The sequence below is a fragment of the Aedes albopictus genome, chromosome 1, assembly GCF_035046485.1.
Source record: "Aedes albopictus strain Foshan chromosome 1, AalbF5, whole genome shotgun sequence".
NCBI lineage: Eukaryota > Metazoa > Arthropoda > Insecta > Diptera > Culicidae > Aedes > Aedes albopictus.
In genome coordinates this window covers 210892807-210919040 of record NC_085136.1, presented here as the reverse complement: position 1 = coordinate 210919040, position 26234 = coordinate 210892807, and the positions used below count along the sequence as shown (strand labels likewise).

General features: G+C 43.9%; 1 protein-coding gene across 1 annotated transcript; it reads left to right on the top strand.

Annotated features, from left to right (window-relative positions):
• The first annotated feature begins 719 nt into the window (after positions 1-719).
• LOC109412473 (odorant receptor 33a-like) lies at positions 720-2063 on the top strand. Its single transcript, XM_019686105.3, has 2 exons — positions 720-1824; positions 1889-2063. The coding sequence occupies exons 1-2, from the start codon at positions 739-741 to the stop codon at positions 1946-1948; spliced, it is 1146 nt and encodes a 381-aa protein (XP_019541650.3). The 5' UTR covers positions 720-738; the 3' UTR covers positions 1949-2063.
• Positions 2064-26234: the final 24171 nt, after the last annotated feature.

Sequence of the window (26234 nt, the reverse complement as noted above, 5' to 3'; positions counted from 1 at the left end):
AAGCCGTTTCGGCGTTATCCTGATCTCCTGTGCCTATATTCCCTTTACAACTCAGGTACGCAACGAAGTGTTGCTTACATTTTTCAATCAGCTCACGTCCGTCTGTAAAGAGGTTCCCGTCCATATTCTTTCAGATTGCGACTCGTGGCACGAAGCCGTTGCGGAACGCATCGAACTTCCGTGTTTCTTGTGAACGGCAAAGCAGTTCTATTACCTCGCACTCTGCTTTTTCCAGGTGGCGCATTTTCTCCCGGAAAAGTGGATGTGCTGTTTCCGCTTCTGACTGTACCGCTCCACATTCTGTCGGGCTCCATGCTTCAGCATTACCATCCGCGCTGCTTTCTTCTTTTCTAAAACTGCTCTGCGCTCCTCGTCGAACCAATCGTTTCATCGAACCCGTTACATGTGCCCGATGGTGCTCTTTTCTGCGTCGTTGAAGGCTGCTTTAACTGTGCTCCACCAGTCCGCTAGAGGGGCCACATAGAGCTCATCCTCGTGTGGGAACACTGCCTTGAGATTTTGCTCGTATGCGGTGGCAACATTTGGTTGCTTTGCATATGGTCAAGTTCTCATCCAATGGTTAGGATAATTCAACATGATAATTTGATAACAAGAAGAAAATTGTGCATATGATTGAATGTGATGATTATTAAAGGTATTAAAGCAAATTGCACAACATCAATCGGGCACTATCGTTTCTCTTTTCATTCTATCAACAACTGCACACTTGCACCCACAATGGAAGATGAGAAATTCTGCCTAATACTAAAATTTGTTCGTCGTGCTCTTAGTGTTTCGGGTAGCGATATATTTGAAGAACGTTGGCGGCCGTCTGCGTGGACTTTATTTGCGCTTTCAGTAACTTACGCATATCCTTGCTTTTCGTTGCGTTTCCTAATCAATAATTATGACCACATGTCATACGAACAGCTTGCGGAATGTATTGCGCTTCTGATCACCTGTTTGGATGCCATTTTCGGAATTATGGAATTTTTGGTCAATCGTAACGAATGGAACAATGTGATGGGGGAAATTCACAACCGTCGATTTCAATACAAATCGAAAAGGATTTCTGAACTGTTTAATCTGTACTACGATAGAAATTATCAGTTCTGCAAGGCCCTCTACTCCGTGTACATTTCATCTGCCTTGTCTCTTTTGCTGAATCCAGTGGTGTTTCCGGATCCTCTTCGGTACAATCTTCCGTTGCCCTGTGTAATTCCGTATATTAACCCTTCGGAGCCGTACTTTTATGCATTGAACTACATTCACCAGACCGTCATGATATTTGTAGTCCAACATGGCCTGATTGCCCAATTTGGTTCTCTTGTCACTGGAATTATGTCAGCCTGCTGTCAAATTCGGGCTCTCAAAATCAAACTGGATGAACTTAACGAGCAAATCGCTGATCCAACTGTAAAACCAGACGCAATCCGAGAGGCTCTTGGTGAGATAATATACCATCATAACTGTACCAAGGAGTTTATCTTGCTGATTCAACACAAATATGGCGTGGTGTACCTTTCGATGTACATGGTTTGCGGTGGCATCGTGGCAATGTGTTTGAACGTGATTGCGGAAAGTATTTTCTCTGCGGCCACGTTGTTGTTCATGGCTGGAGTATTTTCCATATTTGTTCATTGTTTTTTCGGAAATCTTCTGTTGATAGAGAACGATAACCTACCCGATAAGATCTACGCACTGGATTGGCACAAACTGGACGTTTCAGTGCAAAAGTCTCTGAAAATGCTGCTAGAGAATTCTCAACCGGACGTATTGCTGCACGGAATTTTGATGCCGCTGAATATGAGTACTTTTGTGTCGGTTAGTTTTGAGTTTTGACCCTTGGAAAAAAATTGACTGATTATTTATACATTTTTTTTTCCAGATTATGAAAGCGGCGTTTTCGTATTATTCCATACTCAGCAAAAAGCAGGATTCGAAATAAATAATGATTTGAAGCAATACGCACTGTGGTGAGGTTTTGAAAAGGACCCTAGGGGCTCACTACAAGCTATATATGACCAGATTATACAATTAATTTGTTAACTAACTTGTTGCTAATAGACGCTTTTTGTTTATGAAAGCACTCAATACTTGAAGATAGAAGCAACTTTTCTCATACTTAAAAACTCAAGCACGCGTTTTATCAAAGTTTTCGAAATAAATATTATAAATAAATAAATACCTAATACTGTTTGATAAATTTTCAAAAAAAGTTCTTATTTTGAATAGAATCCAAAATTATTCGAGGTTTGGACTCACCATCGAAGCAGCACACATGTTACAAAAGAGTGTATACGCGCAGGTTTTTAGTTGTATACGAATCATTTTCAAGTCATTTTGCCTTTGGGTTAGAATAACATGAATGTAGCTTCTGCACAACCAAAAACTTGCACTGTCGACACTGCTTTGTGACATGTGTGCTGCTTATGCACTTAGGAAGAGAACCATGATGAATGATTTTTTTAGTACTCGAGCATGGCTCGACTATTTAAGGAGAAACTTCTGAGAATACAAACATGGCTGCCACAATGGCCGTCTTGGTCCCCTACTCATGTTTTCAAGAGCACCAATCCTATAAATTAGTAAACAAATGCTCTCGATTTGGAAAAGCTGCCTCTTTTTGCAAGTTAGCAAAGTCAGGATAAACAAGTACGGCTTGGTTCGATGCTTCGTTTGTCAGATTTTTGCCTCTAAAGTTTGTATACAAATTTGCAATGGGATTTCTTGATGTTTCACCTTAAAGTGAAACTGGAAACATTTCCTCATATTTTGGAACCAATTTTGAAATTAATAATCCGATATTGTATATAAAAAAGAGGAAATTCATCCAGATTCAATACATTTTTTTGAAAATTTCTTAGACAATTTCCTTGGAAATTCATAAATACTCTATCGGACTTGCTGAAGGAATTTGCAATGCAATCATAGAAGTAATTAGCGATTTCCAGAACAATCTTCGAAGGGGCCCCCAAGGAAAGTTCTGACAAATTACCAGAAAAGCGCTTTAGAAATGTTCAACATAAATTCCGAAGAAATTTCAAAACAAATTCCCAAGAAAATCAACTTTCAAAAAAGTTTTCCAAATTAGGTAGTAAAAACTATCTAAAAAAATAAATAAAAAAATGCCGAAGTAGTTTCCAAAAGAATTTTAAGGTTTTCGAAGTGAATTAACAAATAATTTCCGCAGGCAATTGTCGAAAAAGATTCGAAAAAAAAACATTCACAAAGAAATTTCCGAATCGTTTTTAAAAGAATATATCGAAAGAATAGTAGAAGGAATTCACAAATTATTGGAGGAATTGTTCATATGTATTTAGCCTCAGGTATTATCGTGTGAAGAATAAGCCTAAGTTAAAATTCACGACGAAAAAAAAAAAGGAATTTCCAAAGCAGCAACCAAAGAGGCTTCCAAACGAATTCCCTGACAAACTATCGAAGGGATTTCCAAAGACATCCAGACACAAATACTTAATTTCTAGAGGAATAACGGAACATTTTTTCAAAATTATTACCGAAAAAGTTTACAAAGGATTTGGCGCAAACATTTTTGAAGAAAATGCGGAAGGAATTCCAAAACCAATGACTGACATGTTTTGGAAATTTTGAAGAGTGGGCTGAAGGAATTCATATAATCAATGCTGAAAAATTCGCGAATTCCCAAGAACTCTTACGAAGGAAATTTTGAAAAGTATTGCCGAAGCACTTTGGGGTAATACACAAATTATGTCACGCAAAAATCGACCATTTTCAACCCCCCCTCCCCCCTATGTCACACTTTTTTTATGGGACCTCAATATTTTTTGTAAGGGTCGTCACGCTCTGCAAAACCCCCCTCCCCCCTAAAAGAGTGACGTAATTTGTGTACGGCCCCTTTTCAGAAAAACTGTCGAAAGATTCGTAAAAGGAATTCCCAATATAACTTATTGACAAAATAGGTACATCTACCCAAATGATACAAGACCCTATTAAAAAAATCCTTCACTCTGACTCTTTCATTCCATAGCGCGAAGCATTGTCGACCAGTGTAATCCATATCGATACCTTATGCTATAATTTACTTAAAATGATTAAAATAACTTTGTTATGTTTTCCGTGTTTGTTTACGACTGGGATCTGTCACATGTATAAATCAATAACAAATTTTGAAAACGACGTATAATCAATGGTGTAGCATGGATTATACGTCGTTTTCAAAATTTGTTACTGAAATGTTGTTTATTGTTGTCTATAGTGTGAATGATTGTATGTAGTAAATAAGTATCGTCAATAAAGTGTATACAAATAATGAATACCGTTGTTCAACAATTATTGCATAGAGGGATTCTCACAAATATGTTAGATTTTTTTCGGAGCATGGAAACTATTTGATTGCCCTTTTTTCGGATATACCAGTTGACTAAAAACTTGAATCATTTGAAGGCAAAGTGCCAAAAAAATACCACTTGTTTTGCTGGGATTCGAACCCACAATTCCGAATTGCTTTAACTAGCTAAAGCCTGTATCCGCAATAATCGGGACACAGAAGTACGGCTGCAGCTCTGTAATGAATCGATAAAATTGGCCAAATAATTGACTGGCAACTCTTCGGTGTATGTTTATTATCTGTGCTAAATTTCATAAAAATCGATGCATTACTTTTAATTGTAGATTAAAAACGAACAGACGTGGTTTAAAGCATTTTGCACAATCATGACCAAGTTTCATTCGCATAGTAGATGGTTCTTTTACGCTACAGTTAAAAGTTCTGTGATGATAATTATGAAATTTTGTTAGCAGTTATGGTACTTACAGAGACACTTTCTTGCAAAATTTCATCCACTTTTATCAATTGGTTTGAAAGCTACTGGTGTTGATAGGGGTGAGTGTTAGTGAAAATTTTTCTTGTTGTTCATGTGCGATGTTTGCCTATGCATAACTTTTGTATTTCTCTACCATCGATTTATTTGAAATTTTGCCTATGCATCGAATTTAGATTAAGAGGTTTGTGTTCAAAATTTCAGATATTTCCGTTGCCAAATTCAAAAGTTACAGCGCTGACAAGCAAAGCTAGGGGCTGTACAAAATTTAATGGCGCACAGTCTACTCTTCCATTGCTACAACAAAAAGTACTGCACCGATTCACATGAAATGTTGTAGGTGAAATGAACACATCTTAAGATGTTATGAGGCCGAATTTGAGCAACTTTAATGTATCTATTACTGAGTTACAGCTTTATTTCTGTGTCCCGATTATTGCGGATACAGGCTTTAAGCCACAGAACAATTTACGATTATGCGGAATAGATAGTCAAACTGGATTTGAAGCGCCGCCCTAACTCTAACCCTTACTACTCCGCAGAATCTTTATTTATTCTGTAGCGTAGTTGGTTGAATCGCCGGACTAGCGATACGGTGTCATGGTTTCGAATCCCATCAAAAGAAGAGGTATGTTTCACAAATTTATCTCTCAATTTGTCAATTTGAACGCACTTCGCCTTCGAATGCTTCAAGTTTATACGTGTATATCCGAGTAATCTTTAGTTTTATTTACTCGATCTAAATGAAGCCTTTGTAGTCGACACTACGTGAGTGGGGGTCATTTTAGCTACTGTACAGTGTGTATTGCTTGTACATTCACCTTAATATGCAGATCAAGGGGCCGTCTAACGTGGATTTATATTACCACTATCCCCTTTCCTCAAATGTCCACGTGGACTTTTAGAAAGCAATAATTCGGAAAAATAGTAAAAAAAGAGTAACAAAGAGTTGATTCCCAGAAAAGAATAATCGTTAATTGATTTTTTAAATATATGCTTCAACCTCTTTAAGTCTTCTGGTCCTAACAGCCCATGAGAAAGAAGTAAATGTCTTCATTTAAGCGAATATAAGTACGTGCAACGGCCATCCAAATGTTTACGACTTGAAAGGAATTTTTAATTATACACAAAACAGCATCCTATAAACCTATATATAACCACGTTTTTCCACTACACCGATGAAATGCTTTGACATTAATCATATTAAATTGATCCTTTTGAGAGCGAATGTACATAAATCCCAAGTCTAATGAAAAAAGAGACACTCCACCCAGCCTCATTAACCACGGACGATAAAATTCGACTTTTTTTTTCTTCTCCAACACCGCTACCACTACCGACTGATGGTTGTCGGATGGCTGCTCATCGTTACCCACAACCAGAAAGCACTCAGTAATTAAATCAATCTCATTTGAATTCCTCTCGTGGGTGAAGACGGCTTCAATCTGCTGTATTTTTTTCTTTCCTTGGTCCTTCATTTGCAGAAATTGTCCGTCGTAAAAATCTTATTTATGTCTAGAAGCTCCAATTTCAAACGCGGCGGAAAAGCGTAATTCACAATCTTGTTAATCGGAATTATCCCGATGCGATGGTGCGCCCGTAACCACCGTCGTTTTATTTGTCTGTTTAGTTCCGTGTCCCTCGTATAAAATGGTGCAAGAAACACAAGCATAATCTCTCCTACTTTTAGGAGATTTTTTTTCTCTCTGTAATGAAATAAATTACGGTATTATGTGCGTTTAATTACAGGACATGAATTGATGACACACGCCAAGTCTGCTGAGCTCCCTCCACTTGAATAAATACCAAAAATTTTAGTTGAAAGTAATTGTTCAATACGGATAAGAGTAATCGTGGCTCCACAAAACATCCTATCTCTAGATCCCCGTGGTACGGATCGGGTTGCGAGCACCCTTAGATCAGGTAACCAACCTATTGCTTCAGAGAGGGGCTAGTGCACATCGCACCCTCAAGGATAGCTGCGTAGCCCGTAGGATACGATGCGAACACCGATGACTCGCTTTGGGGAGTCCACCTAGATAGCCTGCTGGTGCTTAGTCAATTTCCCGAGTGGCACACCCTTTTTCCTCGAAAGGCAGGCGGAATCGAACCATGCCTGCTTCCAACAGCACGACAAGTATCAAGAGCTGATACCGTGGGCACAGTGAATTGACCTTCTCGAAATAGGGCCTTACCAGCCAGCACACAAAAGGACGTGCCGACATGGGCGTGTGGGGCTTCATCTGCCCCGACCTTGCCGGGCACTCCATTCCAACCGCGGGCTCGGATCCAACCCAGTAGACCGACGGCACGACAGCAACGCTATCAGGATGTTCTCTCCGCGGTCACTTAATCGCTTTAAGGTTCGATTTCGACCGCAGGGCACCGGTGTGACCTACGTAGCCGACTCCGAACTCTTGGGCTACCTCTTGTATAGCGTCTGAACTAGCCAATCTTTGCGTTGTGCGGAAACGTGGGCACACGAACAAAACATGTTCCGCCGTTTCATGTAAACAAGCACAAAGAACCCGCATGACCGAAACGATGTAGATGCTGTCGGAAGCAACCATGCGCCATATTTGTCAATAAAATCAGGCTCTACTGCTTCCAAACCTTTTTTTTTCTTCTAAACCATAGGGGGATAATCTGCTCAACAGACACCCTAACAGGAAGGTTAGGGTAGTGTGGGGCTGAGGTCGTCTTCTACAACAAAAGTAAAAGCCAGTACTACTCTCTCCTCGTACCCACTAAACCATTCCTATGGTCGCCAAACCCTACGTCTCTCCGGAACCACCAAGAAGGTATTGCTTCAGAGAGGGGCTAGTGCATATCGCACCCACAAGGTTAGCTGCGTCGCCTAGCAGCAATGAACATCGATGACTCGCTCTGGAGAGTCCATCACGGTAACATGCTGGCGCTTAGCCAGTTTCCCGAGTGGTCCTCGCCACTCCCTTTGTCCTCGGAAGGCAGGCAGGGTCAACCCCGCCCGCGCCCAACTGCTTTGCAGACATCAAGAACTGATGCCCACGTGCAACCCGATCTGACCTGCTGAAGGCAAGGGTATCACTACCCTTCAGGCCCTATCAGCTGCACCAGAAGGTTGCTGACAGCAGGGTCTCCACCTGCCCAGACCCTTGCCGGGGACCCCTTTCCAGCCATTCTCCGAGTCCACGCGCCACCTCCTCTGTAGCTCCCAGACGATATGGGTGATAGCCGTTGAAACGGCGTTCCAGCCAAACTCATCCCTACACATCCTCTGGACCAAGTTGTCCGGGTTTGTGTCCTCCCCGCATGTGGCAATCATGCGGTCACGCATTGTGCGAAAACGCGGGCACACGAACAAAACGTGTTTCCGCCGTTTCCTCTAAACCATTGCACACTGGGCATTCGGGAGAATCCGCATGCCCGAAACGGTGTAGATACTGTCGGCAGCAACCATGACCTGTAAGGACCTGTGTCAGGTGGAATGTAACTTCCCCATGGCGCCTATTAATCCAACTATCTACCCTCAGTATCAACCTATGGGTCCACCTTCTTTGGTGGAACTGTCCCACGCGCGCTGCCATTTGACCATGGAGGCCATCCTGGCAGTCCTGCGTATGCCTCTTGTGCCGCGCATTTCGAAGCACTCCATGTCCTCACTGATAAGAATACTGATATGCACCATACCAGTAATGACGCAGAGAGCGTCGTGTGACACGGTACGGTACGCGCTCGCAACCCTCAGGCACATACGCCTGTAAGTACTTTCCAGCTTCCGTCGGTAGCACTCAGTACTTAGTGCGGTGCCCCACGCCGGGCCGCCATACCTAAGTATGGACGTAGCAACACTAGCCAGAAGCTTGCGCTTACTGGCATACACCGCAGAGCTATTGGACATCATCCGGGACAGTGCCGCAATAGCTGTGGAGGCTCTTTTACAGGCATAATCGACGTGGCTACCGAAGGTAAGCTTATCGTCCATCATCACGCCCAAGTGTTTGACGGAGCGCTTTGACAGGATAGTGCACTCTCCTACACTGATCTCCGTCTGCTGCTCCGACTTCAGGTTATTAACAACCGTCACCTCTGTCTTGTGGTGAGCCAGCTCCAGTTTCCTGGACCGCATCCACGCCTCCACAAGCTTGATCCAGTGGTTGGTAGTCAACTTTACCTCCTCGATCGTTTCACCGTAGACTTCGAGCGTAATGTCGTCGGCAAATCCGACAATCACCACTCCCTCAGGGTACTCTAACCTCAACACCTCGTCGTACATGACATTCCATAACACCGGACCCAGGATGGAACCTTGCCGGACTCCTGAGGTTATGTGAAAGAACTTCCGACCCTCCTCCGTGTCGTAAACTTGTACGCGATTCTGAAAGTAGCTTTCGAGAATCTTGTACAAGTACTCCGGTATCCCCAGACGCAAGAGCGCATCGGCAATAGCAGACCAGCTGGCGCTATCAAACGCATTCCTTACATCCAGAGTCACTACCGCGCAGAAGCGGATTCCCCTCCTCTTAGGCTCGAGTGCTTTCTCGGTGGTTTTTGTAACCGACAAGATAGTGTCTACGGTGGACCTTCCCTTCCGGAAGCCGTACTGGTTGCTCGAAAGACCATTTTCGCCCTCCGTGAACCTCAACATTCTATTGAGGATGATCTTTTCGAGCACCTTCCCCGCCGTGTCAATCAAGCATATTGGTCTATATGCCGACGGGTCTCCGGGTGGTTTCCCCGCCTTTGGCAATAGTACCAGGCTCTGCCTCTTCCAAGCTTCTAGGAAAACTCCCTCGTCCAGACATTTCTGCATAGCAGACCTGAACATCTCGGGAGCCTCTGCAATAGCTACTTTTAAGGCCAGGTTCGGAACTCCGTCCGGACCTGGGGCCTTACCTACGCTAAGGGACTTAGCTATTCCCGCAAGTTCCACATCGGTGACCCTCTCCTCATCGCCATCCCCAGCCACCGGCTGTCCTACGAAAGGAGGCCAAGGACTAGGATCATGACGCGGAAAAAGTCCTCCAATGATCCCCTCCAACATCTCTGGAGATTGCTCTGTAGGAGCCATCACACCTCTCGTCTTGACCATAACTATCCTGTAGGCGTCACCCCACGGGTTCGTATTGGCACTCTGACAGAGACCCTCAAAGCAGGCCTTTTTGCTTGCTCTTATCTCGGTCTTAAGCTCGGCTTTTGCAGCGGCGAACACCACCCGCCGTTCGTTTCGCTCTTCCTCTTGAGCTCTAGGATCATTTCGTCCGTGCGAGTACGTCTAATACTGTGCAAGTCAGCTCCCAGATCTTCGAGCTTGGTGTCGTTTTGCATCGCCTTCAAGGCGTTCGAGTACTTAGACTGTGTAGTTTTAAAGACGAGCGCGTCGCTTTTTTCGTGCTTGGCCCCTACTCTTCTTGGTTTAGCGTCTCTGTTCTCCTCGACCTGCGGCTTTTTGTTATTCTTCTTCCGCTAGACTTTTGTCCAAGGGGGGCTCTCCCCTTGGTTCACCCTACTCTGCGGTTACTGGGGGCTTAACAGTCGCAACCCCTGTTCCCAGGCCCACCCTTCTTAGCTTTCCGGGACGCATACCCCGACCTTCGCAGTTAGTATCTTCCTAGCCTTGCGGGCACCGTCAGACAGCTCTCATCTGCACAGAAAAAAATATTCATGTAAAATTCAGCGAAAAATCATGCACATAAAGGGAATGCTAGTGTTAGTGCATATTTACATGAGCGATCATGTAAAATTACGTTACGTTCGTGTAAATTTCCGTTAATAGTCGCGTAACCGGTTGGAGTCCATGATGGTTTACGTGATGGTTGGCGGAAATTTACACGAAGGTAATGTAATTTTACAATATATCTCATGTAAAAGTGCACTATCTCTAGCATTCCCTTTATGTGCATGATTTATCGCTGAATTTTGATTACATATTTTTTTTCTGTGTGACGGCTGCATCACCCGCTTATAAGAGTGCTTATCACGAGCAGTCGCAACCGCCTAGATAGACTTCGTAATGTTTACTTTCGCCGGTTCCGCTGATGTTGTAATCTTCACGAGTCTCATGGGATCCTGCTTGGCATCGTCCATCGACTTACGAAGTCGCAATAGGGTAATTTTCAGGCCCTGACTTATGTTGGACTGGACTTCGTGGACGCAAAGACGATGATTTTGCAAAGCTGCTGCTCTGGCATCTCGATCGCGGACTGTCCTTATCTATTTTGGTTGATGACCCTCATCAACCACGATCCGTCCAGTATCTCCGCCGGCTGGCTTGCCGGGGGATGGATTGGAGCTCCAACGCTGGAGCTGCGTGCGTAGCTTCCCGCTCCTACCTCCTCGCTTCTCCTTAACGGATACCTCGCCAACCCACTTCTTGAGAAGGGGTTAGCCTCACTACTACCACTTCCTCCTTTTTGATTTTGGTTTTTATTTAAACTGTTTTTCATGCTCAATCCCACGAGTTGCACGGAAAAGGAGGTCCACCACGCCAGAGCCATGCATTAAGGACAGACTTGTTAGAATCCCAAAACGACCGCCACAATGGTCGACTTTGACACCTACTCACGATTCCGAGGGCACAAATCTCTTCATAAACGAAACCAGCGAACCTGAGCTTCTAATTGTATATAATAATACAATAATACAATAATACAAGCTTATAAGCTTATTACAAGTGAGTAAGAACAGAATAATACAGTTCACTGTTGTTGGAGGAAGCTTGCTTCTTGAGATTTGTGCTTCTGAAAGTCTGATGCACTGTTGAAGCGGGATTTTAAGAAGTTTGCCCTTATAGCGGAAAGGGTAGAATTGCGTTGGGGGGAGGGGTAGCATAGGATCCGTTAACGATCGATTCATGGCGATGGCACAAACTTCACACATTGAGGAGAACGTGCCTCTGCAGCCTAGTTACCGATACCTGATACCAGCCTTGTGCTTTCTGTGCCCGATCAGCTCGAGTAGGTTTTCATCTTCTATGGTAAAGCCGTAAAGCCACGTGTAGATGAAGAACTTTGATAATCGATACCTACCCTTTTATCTACTGTAAATTCATGAAACTGAGATGCATTCATAGAATACATCAACCAACGATGACAACAACAAATGGAAAAGACTAAACACTTTTCCAATTTAATCCCTAGTTCCCAATCCATTTCCTTCCAAATTTGGCAAAGACATGAATAGAACGATTAAAAGAAGGCACAAAACGTTCATTCCAATAGCATCTTCAACCGCATGGGCTTGGGAAAGTTGCCTAATGAGTTACTGCCAGAGCTGAATCAGCTCCGCTGCAGGGATTCGGCCAATAATTCGACAGGGAGTGACACTCAAAATATTGATTACTTTTATTGCCTAAGAACCAGTGCCACTCGTGATCCCCCTCGATGTCCTCACGTCGTCATCGCTGTCAATAAATCTGGACAATATTGCGGGATCAGCCTGGAAGCGGCACCCCACGTAGCATTAGTCGTCCTTCCGCAATTATCTACCAAAGGAAAAGCGGAAACTGCGAGCTGAAAGTGAAATTTCCAAAAGAATAAATAATAAACGGTTTCCTGCTTGACTTTCCTTGGCAGTCGTTATTCGAAAACCCACAGAAGAAAGTCGCGATTTTTCACCGGGTTTTTGATCCCCGAGAAGGAATCCCGTATTTATCGGTAGCGGAAAGGAATTCAATTACGGATTCAGGACAAATCTATTAAATTTTACGATAATGTACATCCTTTTTCTTCGTTGCTGTTCGCGCTGAATGGTGAAAGTGGAAAAGTGGGGCTGAAAAATTTCCTCTATTGTTAGTGAACAACTTTACCGGGAAAAATGATGACGACGCGCACGGCCGCCGTTGAACGCGAGATTTCAACGACGGCGACGACGACGTGGATGATGCGAGAGGAGTTGCTGCAAATATAGCAGCAGGGGATAATCTTTGATGGGATGATGCTGCCCTTAAGCCAAACGCATTGAACGAAATACGCCGCTTTTCTGGGGAAGAGTAGGGGTAGGTAATATTATCTGTTAGGTAATATTTCATTTTAAATTTTTAAAATCACCGATCTGTATTTGCGAAACGAGTACCGAACCGACGGGGAAGGAACGTGTGCGCAAAAATAGCACAAACGACCAACACAATGGCGATGGCTTATGCTCGGCTGAGGATATTGCTTTTCTTTCATCAATATTACCTCCGCTGCAGATAAATCGGAGGTAAATCCCTCTCAATTTTTCCGCCACTTCTTAACTGCTTGTGCCGCTGTTTGCCATCAACAACAATGGATGACTTCTGTTCAGATGTAGACAGGGAGCTTTATTTTTCTTTAATATGAGATTTAATGTTTTGCGTGGCTGCGAATTTTTATTTCGATACTTAAATTTCATACACATTGGCTCAATGCTAGATGTGATATATTAATTTTTAACTGCTTTCATATATTTTTTTGTTTTCTATGAAAAATCTCTGACCAAATCTGCACATGTCATCCTAGTTTTTATGAATTTTTAGTTGTCCAGTAGGCCTGTATATTTTTTTTCAAAAATGTTCTCTGATTCTCAAGTCCACCCCCATATTTTGATTGGCACTCTAAAAGAAATATCTGATCTTGTACCAACTTTTCGGACCCTCTAAGCAGAATACTCTCTTCAAATGAGTGTAATCAGTTTTGTACCTATTGACAAAACTGATTACACTCATTCGAAGAAATAACTGGTCAAAATTATAGCCAAATCCATTGAAATTAAGAGGTCAATCGAAATAATTTTGTGTTTTCGATCAATTTTGAACTTCATAAAATCATAACTACACTAAAACTTGTCGAAAATTTATTATTTCAGCACAATTTGAAAGAAATACTTGTTTGCTACAAGTTCTATTTGCTACCAGAACGATGCCAATAAAATCAATGGAAACATGTAATTACCAGATTTGTAAGCAAAAGAACCTTAAAAAGTTGAATTTTTCATTGATTTTGTTCGGGAACACCCTTGTGTGGGATATTCTACCAAGGTCTCGATAGCAAACTCCGTCGTTAGTGTGATTGTATGCTTCAAGCTGAAATTTTATTTCTGATAAGTTTTGATCGGAATTTTAACTTATGCAGTACTCACAAATTTTGGTGAATCTATACAAATTAAGAGAGATTCTTTCGTGGCACAGCGGGTCTAGTTTTATCAGCCGTTCTACAATTTAGATGTGGGTTAGCTAAGTGTATAAACATTGAAGAAATATACCTACTGTCTGGCCAATTCACGAGAATGAATGAATTTGCAATTTATGGGTCACCTTTTAGGTTATTAGTTCAATCTACAAACTGTTGGAGGCTAGTCCACCATGGTCACGCAGGCCATAGCGAGGCTAGCTCCGTCGATGACTGTTTCTAAATTACAATGAAAATAGAACGCTAGAAATCTTCCATCAAACTAGACGGCTGCCGACTGATACCTCAATCAGCAACCGCCACACTCTTTATTCATTCCAGGTATATACAATATGACAATCTTCTTTAATAACAACATACCTACGCCAACAAATCTACCTCGCTCCAACACTTCAAACTCGTACCTGAAGGTTCGACGCTACCCGAGCGTTCAACGCTACCTAACTTCCAACACTCCTCCTTAGCGTCGCAACCTTCGAACACGATCACCTCCTCCTGGCTCGAAGCTCCTCCTCACTCCAACGCTTGCAAGTGGCCCAACTCCGACGCTTGCGCCAGCCAGTTCCAGTTCCGAGCTCCGACCAGGTCCATCTCCGAGCTCCACCTTCATATTGTCTTCCGGATTACTCCTCCTGTCGCCAAACTCTTCGTCCAGGTGCGACCACCGAGCTGCATCCGATCCAACTCAACAATCCTCGAGCTCCGTCCGGTGACCGGCCAGCAGTCATCCAGTTGACCCGTATCGCCAACATTCCCATGGATCCTGTCCTCCGTTGCAGCCAATCCATCCGCCCAAGGATCCCGTGCTGCGACTCCGCGACTTATGCGGCCGATCCTTCTCCCGGTCGATACGTGCTGTGGAACACGCTCCTGGGCCCATAACCTGTTGGAGGCTAGTCCACCATGGCCATTCAGGCCATAGCGAGGCTAGCTCCGTCGATGACTGTTTCTAAATTACAATGAAAATAAAACGCTAGACATCTTCCATCAAACTAGACGGCTGCCGACTGATACCTCAATCAGCAACCGCCACACTCTTCATTCATTCCAGGTATATACAATATGACAATCTTCTTTAATAACAACATACCTACGCCAACAAATCTACCTCGCTCCAACACTTCAAACTCGTACCTGAAGGTTCGACGCTACCCGAGCGTTCAACGCTACCTAACTTCCAACACAAACCGCAATTTTATGTATTAGATATTGTGCAAAGATATTACAGATATTTCATTTTTACCAACGAATTCTTCAAAGCTAGGATGTAGATAATATAGATTTTGTAATGTATAGTTCACTTTTCTAACAAATAAACTAATTTTAACTAGGTGAAATCAATCATGTGCAACCTTCACTTCATATGGTGTCGATTAGATATTATTCTTCTGTCCCTCCTGTTCGTGACATTTTAGCAGTCATTGATGTTGATAGCTGACGTTTCTCCGATGTGCATGTGTTCGGCGATACTGATATACAAGCGCCGCTGCTACGAGGGGTATCATCGCAACACGCCCCCTCCCGTAAACCTTGGTCAAGATCCCCGTAGACAGCCAGGTTTACTAGACTCCAAGATGTCCAGCACGGCTAGCTTCACGACTGGTCTACGTAGCACGCCCGTTGACGTACGCACCACTGCTTGGCGAACTCTCCCAAGTAACCAAAAGTTCAGATAAAAGTGTACTTTATAAGCTAAGCAGCTTGTTCGAGGTTGCTCATTAGCCTTCTAAGCAGCTTCATTTTTAAGTAATTTTGGAACTTGAAAGTTCACATAAGCACGCTGGATAGCCTTCTAAGCAGCTTCTGACAGAACTTTAACAAAATTCATGAAAAAAACTAAAATGTGTTTTTCAGAATCACAACCCTACACCCCCTGTTGGTGGGTGTGTGATTCATATCTGGAAATTGCTTCTGATAATTATATTTGCACACATGTCGCTGCTATGTAGATTTGAACTGGATCCTCCTGCGTGATAGCCTGCCGACTTACCGCTGCGCTGCTGAAGACACTTGACAAAGTCAAGCTAACTTCACTACTGTACAAATGTGCAAAACTAGCTGCCGACAGAAAATCGACTCAAGTTAGACTTTACCTGCTGCTCACTCAATCGCAACTGTAGTACTGTGGTAGAGCGTCGAGTTCTCACGCAGCGACTATCGGTTCGAATCCGATAAGCGGCAATTCTTTTTTTTTTGCTCAAGCCTAGTATTCATTGATTTGATAAATTCATATTTGTCTTTTTTTCGTTTATGCTTAAACAGTTGTTTTCTGTAAAATAAATAAATTTAATCTTCTTTGAAACACAATGCTACTGAACTGAACTTCTATGAACTTGAAAGTTCCGACTAAGTTCCGAGTAGCATCTTAAGCAGCTTTAAAGTTCCGCGAAGTTCAGATGAAGTTCCGAATGGAACTTTCTGGCTGCTTAAGAGGCTAACAATGAGCCTTGTCGGAACTTGTGACCGAAGTTCCAGCAAGGCTCATCGTTAGCCTCTTAAGCAGCCAGAAAGTTCCATTCGGAACTTCATCTGAACTTCGCGGAACTTTAAAGCTGCTTAAGATGCTACTCGGAACTTAGTCGGAACTTTCAAGTTCATAGAAGTTCAGTTCAGTAGCATTGTGTTTCAAAGAAGATTAAAGATCCATCTGAACTTCGCGGAACTTGAAAGTGCATTTTGTCAAGGGAAGCGGAACTTTTGGTTACTTGGGCTGTTATCTCTGCCGACGAACACTTCTTCCACCCTTCCGCGAATCCACTGATTTCTAGTTGATTCTCCAACGACTAAAACGAGGTCTCCTACTTTGATGTCTTCGCATTCTGTAAACCATTTGCATCGTCTTGTTATCACTGGTAGGAATTCCTTGATCCAACGCCGCCAAAACTGATCCATGATGTGCTGCGCTAGCTTCCAGCTACTTCTGAGTGTTTTACGAATATCCACAGGTTCTGTAGGGAGGACTTTCACCCCATTCGAGCTACCGAACAGGAAATGATTTGGCGTTAAGGCCTCGTCATCCGCTGACTCTAAGGGAACGTACGTTAAAGGCCTTGAGTTGACCATACATTCAGCCTCATATAGAATGGTCAGCAGCGTCTCATCGTCTGGTTTCCTGAGATTCGAGGGGAACACAAATAGCTGACTTTATCGAACGAACTAATCGTTCCCATACACCGCCCATGTGGGGGGCGCTGGGGGATTGAAGATCCAGCGAGTTCGTGCGCTCGTAAACGTCAGCGCCATTGCTTCGTTTGTAGTTCGCGCTTGAGCCTGCAATTCCTTATCTGCACCGTGAAAGCAAGTCCCGTTGTCGCTGTACACTTCCGCCGGTGGTCCACGGCGAGCTACAAATCTGCGGACAGCCATGATGCACGACTCCGTATTAAGAGTGTGCACGACTTCCAGATGAACCGCTCGAATAGATAAACAGGAAAAGAGCGCTACCCAACGCTTTACCTGACTCCTTCCAACTTTTACCAGGATTGGGCCAAAGTAATCGAGTCCGACCGATGTAAACGGTTTGACGTACGCCTCCAGTCTTGCACGCGGTTCGCAATATGCTTTAACTATTATAGTCGACCTTCTCACTTCACAGTTTTTGTCGAAATCGTTTTATCCTCTATGGCATGTATTGTATCCCATGACAATGCCCCATCAGCCGTCAACGGGTGACGGACGATTAAAGCGAAGGGCGTACTCGGAGCTCACTTCATCGAGTTCGAAACTTCCCAGTGGTTCGCCAACATCCCCCCCGCCCGTGTAGTTCCGCTACGCTAGATTCCGGTATTTCTGGCTCTTTTTTCGGCATCCCTTTTACCTCCAGTAACGCCAACTTCGTTGCTGGCCGGTTGACCAGTCCTCGTGCCGTTTGCACTACTGCTCTGCGCACCTGTCCATCCTTCCCTGATAGAACTTCTACCACTCTTCCACGAACCCATCCGTTCCGCTTCCCTTCTTCTACCACGACAACCAGATCCCCCGGTTTCAGTGGCCTCACTGGCTGGAACCACTTGGTACGCCGCGTCAACGTGGGAAGATATTCCCGGACCCAGCGAGTCCAGACAGTATCGACGAGATACTTCGCCAACTTCCAGCTGTCTCTTAGTGATGCCTGCTCCTTCTCAATATCCCGACTTGGTTGATTGATGCCTTGCGTTCCGTATAGCAGGAAATGATTGGGCGACAGTGCTTCCTGGTTCACATGATCCAGCGGAACGTAGGTCAGTGGTCTGGAATTCACGATGGACTCTGCCTCCAGAGCTAGTGTCTCCAGGACTTCGTCACTGGGGTGGCGAGGATGATCTGCAATTGCCGACATTGCCGCCTTCACTGACCTCACCAAGCGCTCCCATGATCCTCCCATGTGGGGGGCGAGTGGGGGGTTGAAAAGCCATCGTGTGTCAGAGTTCGCACGAAGTTGTTCCCGAAGCAGGTTGTTCGCGCCCACAAAATTGGTTCCGTTGTCGGAACAGAAGGTTGCAGGAGACCCTCTGCGCGCAACGAATCGACGTATACCCATCAAGGGTATACGTACCGATGCTTTTTTTTATTCAACACTGCAAACACTGTTTCTCTACTCTCTCCACCACAGCGCGGAGTTTAGCTATTTCAAATCTTTGCTTTAACTCGTTTACTACCGTCTCGCGGTTTGCGTGACGAAACTGGCGATGGTACTATTCAACAATCAGATGAGTAATATGGTGTTTTCCTGGTAGAATACATGGGAACTTTGCTTCAAATGATGCGAAGGGACAAGCTGCTATGCGACCCCGCATTCGTAGGGTTTCTTGATCGTCCAGATATGGACACTTTCTGTACAGCGAACTACATTTCTTCACGGTTACATGGCGCGCATATGGAGATCCTTGGGTTGTTCTCAGGACCATTATTTCGTCGAAGACTGCATCTTCTTGAGCGATTCTCCACAGGCAAGTTTCGGCCAGTTTCAGCTCATCTCGTGTTAAAGGCCCGGTTTGCGGATTCTGCCTATTTGACTTCTTCTGAATGTTAGCTATGAACCGGTATACATAGCCCATCGTTCGTTGTAGCTTGGACCATTGACTGAATCGGGTCACATCCACAGCCGGCGTGGGAGTTCAATGGATGTGATTCGGTCGCAATTCTTCCTTTGTGGTGAACGGCTGTGGTAACTCCGGCCAATGTTCTTCCGTTTTTTGTAGGAAAGGTGGTCCACGAAACCAAGGGTTGTCTGGGCGAAAGTTAGGACCGGTATTCTATTTTGTCGCTTTATCCGACACGTTCATTTCAGAGGGAACCCAGCGCCACTCTTCCGGGTTACTTGCTGAAAGAATTTCTCCAATGCGAACCGCAACGAATTTCTGATACCAACGATGATCATTACGAATCCAAGCCAATACTGTCGATGAGTCGCTCCAGAAAACCCTTCGTACGTTTTCGACTTTCTTCGCTCTGCTGGTATAAAAGTTTAATTCGCTTGTGTTTTCTTCTCCAGTTTTTTTTTCTCTGTTTTGTCCTCTTTGTGTTACCAAGTTACTCCTGGCCATCCGGAAGACCAAGTCCCACAACAAGTTGGTACCAACACCACAACGCACCGAATTCGCTAGCAAGATGCGATTCACCCCCGGATGAGCAGCAGTGAAACCATTGGCCCAATCCTTACCCTGTCCATCCCTCAAAATGTGACCTTCTAACCTCGAGCTGCCACGAGTACCCTGGCTTCCACCCATTACTAACAGATATCATTAAAAAGTTATTACTCTGTATAATGTATACTATTAAGTACAAAGAAAGATCCTCGGCTCCGTAAAGCGTTATACGCGATTGAGCCCCAAATAAATGAACTAGATAAAAAAAACCCTTCGTACGATCGGAAGCCTATGGTAATTTTGGACAGTCTCCGAAAGATGTACTCAGAGAACCGCGGCCTTCAGTTCTAGTCGAGGAATTGACAGTGTTTTTAAGGGTGCAACTTTCGTTTTGGCGCTTACCAGAGCAATTTGAAATACGGCCCCGGCAGGCAATCGGAAGTACGCAGAGCACGCGAACGCCGAAGAGCTTGCATCCACGAAGACGTGCAGTTCCAATCCATCCATTTTTTCCGGAAGCGGTTCGATCGATCGAGAACAGCTATGGCAGATTATGCACGAATACGGATTCCCGGATAAACTGATACGATTGATCAAGGTGACGATGGATCGAGTGATGTGCGTAGTTCAAGTATCAGGGACACTCTCGAGTCCCTTCCAATCTCGCAGAGGGTTACAGCAAGGTGATGGTCTTTCGTGCTTGCTGCTCAACATTGCTTTAGAGGGTGTAATTAGGAGAGCGGGGATAAACACGAGTGGAACGATTTTCACGAAGTCCGTTCAGCTGCTTGGTTTCGCTGATGATATTGATATTATTGCTCGTAAATTTGAGACGATGGCGGAAATGTACATCCAACTAAAGAGTGAAACCAGGCAAATCGGATTAGTCATTAATGTGTCGAAGACAAAATACATGGAGGAATCACCGCGCCCGCCACCCCGAATTTATATCGACGGTGATAAAATCGAGGCGGTTGTAGAATTCGTGTACTTGGGCTCACTGATGACCGCTTATTTTGGACTCCGCAGAACTCTACGATCAAATAAAGTTCGCCGTAACACGAAGCTAACTATCTCCAAAACGCTGATTAGACCGGTCGTCCTCTATGGGCACGAAACATGGACCCTATGTGCAGAGGACCAACGCGCCCTTGGAGATTTCGAACGGAAGGTGTTGCGTACCATCTACGTCGGAGTGCAGATGGAAGACGGGACTTGGAGAAGGCGAATGAACCACGTGCTGCATCAGCTGCTGAGAGAACCAACCATCGTCCATACCGCGAAAATCGGGAGGCTATGGTGGACGGGTCACGTCATCAGGATGTCGGATAGCAACCCGACTTAAATGGTTCTCAAGAGTCATCCGACCGGTACAAGAAGACGTGGAGCGCAGCGAGCTAGGTGGGTCAACCAAGTGGAGGACGATCTGCGGACCCTCAGCAGAGTGCGGAACTGGAGACAAACAGCCATGGACCGAGTGGAATGGAGGCGGCTACTATGTACAGCAGAGGCCACCCCGGCCATAGCCTGATCGGTAAGGTATGTAAGTAATGGTTACATAAATAATTATTTTGATTTTCCAAGAATGACGCAGAAAGCACCAAACTTCAAGGTCACAAAGTAAAACCACACATTTTCCGTTGCCTATTATGGATCTATTCAACCCCTTACCACAAATTCCCGTGTAATATTAGACAACACACCAAAGATTATCACGTCATTCATATTCAAACGCCCACCTCGTGCTAAAATCCTTCTTCTCCTTCAAGTCCTACACGTCATTTGTCAGTCAGTCAATTTGCCGTTGTCGTCTATTTAGGGAAGTAACCATCTCGCCAAGCGCTTCCTCAACGTGAGATGATTATGTTTATTTTAATGACATGTCATTAATAAACATACAGCGAGTAGTGTGTTAGATCGTATTAGAAATTTCTTCCTCATGATATTGCATAAAATGGGCGAAGATAGGCTCCGAAAGGCGAAGAAGCCGTGAATTCGGGAGACCAAATTAAAAGCAAATAATCCCAATCCGTCTTGATTCGCATTTATTTTCGCGCTCTTACTGGGAACTGGCGGTGACGGATACTGGATTAGAAGACGGTGAAGGTGCTGTCACAGCCATCTATCAGATCACGCCCAAATTGGTACACACGCCACGCTACGCCGGAGGGAGCTGCTTATGCTAATGCAGGTGCTATTTATTTTCAATTAAGAAATGAGAAACTACGTATTACGGAGCAAATTGATCATGAGCGTTTGAGCTTGAGGAGAAAAAAAAAATCAAGGCAGCACATTGTTGTGACAACTTTACGCAACCAAATGAGAAAGACTGATTTCTCGACTAATTTGTAGGATTTTTTTTTTCTACAGCTTCACGATTTTTTTTCATAGCACATAGATTAACCCTTTCGTTTTGCTATAGGTACAACCCACAGTAAAAGAAAAGGGTTAAATATGCAAATCAGAGAGCCTGCCACCCCATCAAGAAAAACTCGGTGTAGATCGGATGTCACCTCTTAGAAATTGTTTAATATGGAATAAGAAGTATAAATTTGATTCACACTCCCTTGCATATTGAACCAGATGTTAGCTATTATTTTTTTTATTCACAGCCAAATGAGATGCTATTTTTTTTTTCTAAATGTTCCGCACAATTAGTAATAATGAAGATGAAGCAATTCAACGGAACATTACGCTGTTTTCAAGCGCATCGAAGACTTTTGTCAATTTCGAGCGATGTTCTCTTGGCTCTGAAACATTGATGATTTCCCATATATTCTTCATCAAATCCAAGTTAAGCTCTGTAATAGATCAATTAACCAAAGGAACTAAGAATCTTTAACAAAACGTTTCAGAATACTATAAGTTTCTACGGTCTCATATTGCTGATTTTTCAATGTTTACAGCATCGGGTGTGTACATTGTCATATATTGCCATAATTAAACGCCACTTAATGACCACTTACTCCCTGCCTTAGTTTCTAGAAATAAAACTGACTCCATGCATTCCAACAGCAACACACCGTGTAACCATTCCCCTAACCATCAGACCATTTTCCGATAATAATCAATCAACGACTCAATGAAGCGTGCGAAACGATTCCTCTTTGGGGTTGCCAAGTGTCCATCATTTATGCCATACCAAGTCATCGAACCGTTCAGCTATGAACCGAGAAGGGACACCAACAGGAAGCATCTGAAAGCCGAGGCCATCCGATTGTCTCCTGCCCTGCAGCTTGGTATAAAATAATGTCAGCAAAGTTTGATGGGAAATCCTTTGAAGGTTAGTGGATCGTAACCGTAGCAAGTGATTGCGTTCCGTCAGGATTGATGATCCCCTTTGCGGAAAGAAAGTAAGCTGTCAAAACAAGTATCAACACTGGCATGTGTGTCACGTGTGTCATATATCGAAACGATGCCCTGATTCTTCTTTTGTGATACGGTAAAATTTGCAATTTTTCGAGCTCGATTGAAGACGCGTGTGTGGTTATGCGACGCATCACGTATCAGTCATTTTTATATTTTGTTATTGTTCCAGAATCGCCTATATTCGTTATACATGCGTGGACGAGGATGCACACATTAGATTGTCTTTCCCGAAAACAGATGATTGGAATTTTCTCTTCTCTTTGGCGAAACGGCCCAAAAAGGACAAAATTTGCTTCTCAGCTTAGTGTTCCATGGACAATTCCGCAGTTTTCATTTCAGACCTCCTCCTGCCACTGATAATTTTGCATGTGTATATCGTGTGGCAGGCACAAACAGAGCGTTAATGATTAATCATAAATTTAATCATGATTAATGATTAATGATTAAGATTAATCAAAATCATTAATCATAATCACAAAAAAAATCTCATTTAATCATTAATCATTAATCTTAATCACACTGTTTTTGCAATCTAATCATTAATCAGTAATCATAATCATAAGAAAAAATATTAATCAATCATTAATCATTCATCACCAAAAATGATTCATCATATAAAATATATGATCCAATTTGAATTGATTCAAATGCTGTTCTAAATAATATAATTTATGATTCTTTTTTCAAAAATTTCTCGGACAGGGTTACTTTTTACTTTTGAAACTTCAAAAACATGTTAAACAATAAATATATTTTAATCATTTCCAGTTTTTTGTGATTGATTAATCATGATTAATCATGATTTTTAATCAATGTGTCATTTTTAATCATTAATCATAATCAATAATCACAGATAAAACCAATTTTAATCATTAATCATAATCTTTAATCATCCTTAAAATCAAATTAATCATTAATCATAATCAATAATCACCAAAATTGGAATTTTAATCATCAATGATTAATCATGATTAAAATTTTTGTTAATCATGAACGCTCTGGCACAAAGACACTGTATGCACAAGGAAGTCAAGGACATTTCCTTAACTACAAATTTTTTGACCGTCCGGGAACCGAATCCTCAGCATGGTCTTGCTGTATGCCCGTGGTCTTTTCGCGAGCTTTTTTCAACGTGTTGAACAAAATACAACAGCGCGATCACTTGAGGGTTAAGGACAAACGTCTTGAAATCCCGCTTCAACAGTGCATCAGAACTTCAGACGCACAAATCTCAAGAAGCAAGCTTCAAACAACAGTGCATTTTATTATTCTGTTCTTGCTAACTTGTAATAAGCTTCACATAAAAAAAATCAGGTGTGCTGGTTTTGTTTACGAAGAGATTTGTGCGCTCGAAATCGTGAGTAGGTGCCAAAGTCGGCCATTTTGGGATTTGAACAAGTCTGTCCTTAAATGAAGTTATGATACTCACATGTAGTTTATACTGCACATGTATGTAACCTATAAAAGATCGTTTTCAAATTCAAGTAGGATTTTTCGTAATAGCGTAATATACAGAATTTCTTACAAAAGTAAGGGTCCGGTCGTCCAGACACACTGTGGACTATTTTTACTGTCGACATGAGACAGAATTTCTTACAAAATATTGCGGTAATTCGGACGGGCTGTAGACTATTTTTATTGTCGCCGTGACACGGAGTTTCTTGCAAAAGTATGGGTGCGGTCATCCAGACGCGCTGTATACTGCATTTACTGTGGCAATGACACAGAACTTCTCACAAAGGTTAGGGTGCGGTTATCCGGACACGCTGTGGACTGTTTTTAATGTCAGAGTTTTTTTTTTTACAAAAGTATGGGTGCCGTCATCTGGACGCGCTGTGAACTGTTTCTACTGTGGCAATGAGACAGAACTTCTTACAAAGGTAAGGGTGTGGTTATCCGGACACGCTGTGGACTGTTTCTATTGTCAGAGTTTCTTACAAAAGAATGGGTGCGGTCATCTTTTTTTTTTTTTTTTTTTTTTCCTTCTAAACCATAGGGGGATAAATCTGCTCATCAGACACCCTAACAGGAAGGTTAGGGTAGTGTGGGGATGAGGCCGTCTTCTACAATGCCGGTAGAAGCCAGGACTACTCTCTCCTCGACCCACTAAAACACATTCCTATGGTCGCCAAACCCTACGTCTCTCCGGAACCACCAAGAAGGTATTGCTTCAGAGAGGGGCTAGTGCATATCGCACCCTCAAGGTTAGCTGCCGTAGCCTAGCAGCAACGAACATCGATGACTCGCACTGGAGAGTCCATCACGATAGCATGCTGGCGCTTAGCCAGTTTCCCGAGTGGTCCTCGCCACTCCCTTTGTCCTCGGAAGGCGGGCAGGGTCAACCCCGCCCGCGCCCTACTGCTGAGCGGACATCAAGAACTGATGCCCACATGCAACCCGATCTGACCTGCTGAAGGCAAGGGTATCACTACCCTTCAGGCCTTATCAGCTGCATCCGTAGGTTGCAGACAGCAGGGTCTCACCTACCCCGACCCTTGCCGGGGACCCCTTTCCAACCGCGGGCTCAGATCCAACCCAGTAGACCGACGCCACGACAGCACCGCTACCGGGACTTCCTCTCCGCGGCCACTTAATCGCTGTAAGGGTCGATCTCGACCGCAGGGCACCGGTATGACCTACGAAGCCGACTTCGAACCCCTGGACCACCTCTTGTACTGCATCTGGACTAGCCATTCTCCGAGTCCACGCGCCACCTCCTTTGTAGCTCCCAGACGATATGGGTGATAGCCGTTGAAACGGCATTCCAGCTAATCTCATCCCTACACATCCTCTGGACCAAGTTGTCCGGAGTTGTGTCCTCCCCGCATGTGGCAAGCATGCGGTCACGCATTGTGCGAAAACGCGGGCACACGAACAAAACGTGTTCCGCCGTTTCCTCTAAACCATTGCACACTGGGCATTCGGGAGAATCCGCATGCCCGAAACGGTGTAGATACTGTCGGAAGCAACCATGACCTGTAAGGACCTGTGTCAGGTGGAATGAAACTTCCCCATGGCGCCTATTAATCCAACTATCTACCCTCGGTATCAACCTATGGGTCCACCTTCCTTTGGTGGAACTGTCCCACGCGCGCTGCCATTTGACCATAGAGGCCATCCTGACAGTCTTGCGTATGCCTCTTGTGCCGCGCATTTCGAAGCACTCCATATCCTCACTGATAAGAATGCTGATGGGCACCATACCAGTAATGACACAGAGAGCGTCGTGTGACACGGTACGGTACGCGCTTGCAACCCTCAGACACATAAGCCTGTAAGTACTTTCCAGCTTCCGTCGGTAGCATTCAGTACTTAGCGCGGTACCCCACGCCGGGCCGCCATACCTAAGTATGGACGTAGCAACACTA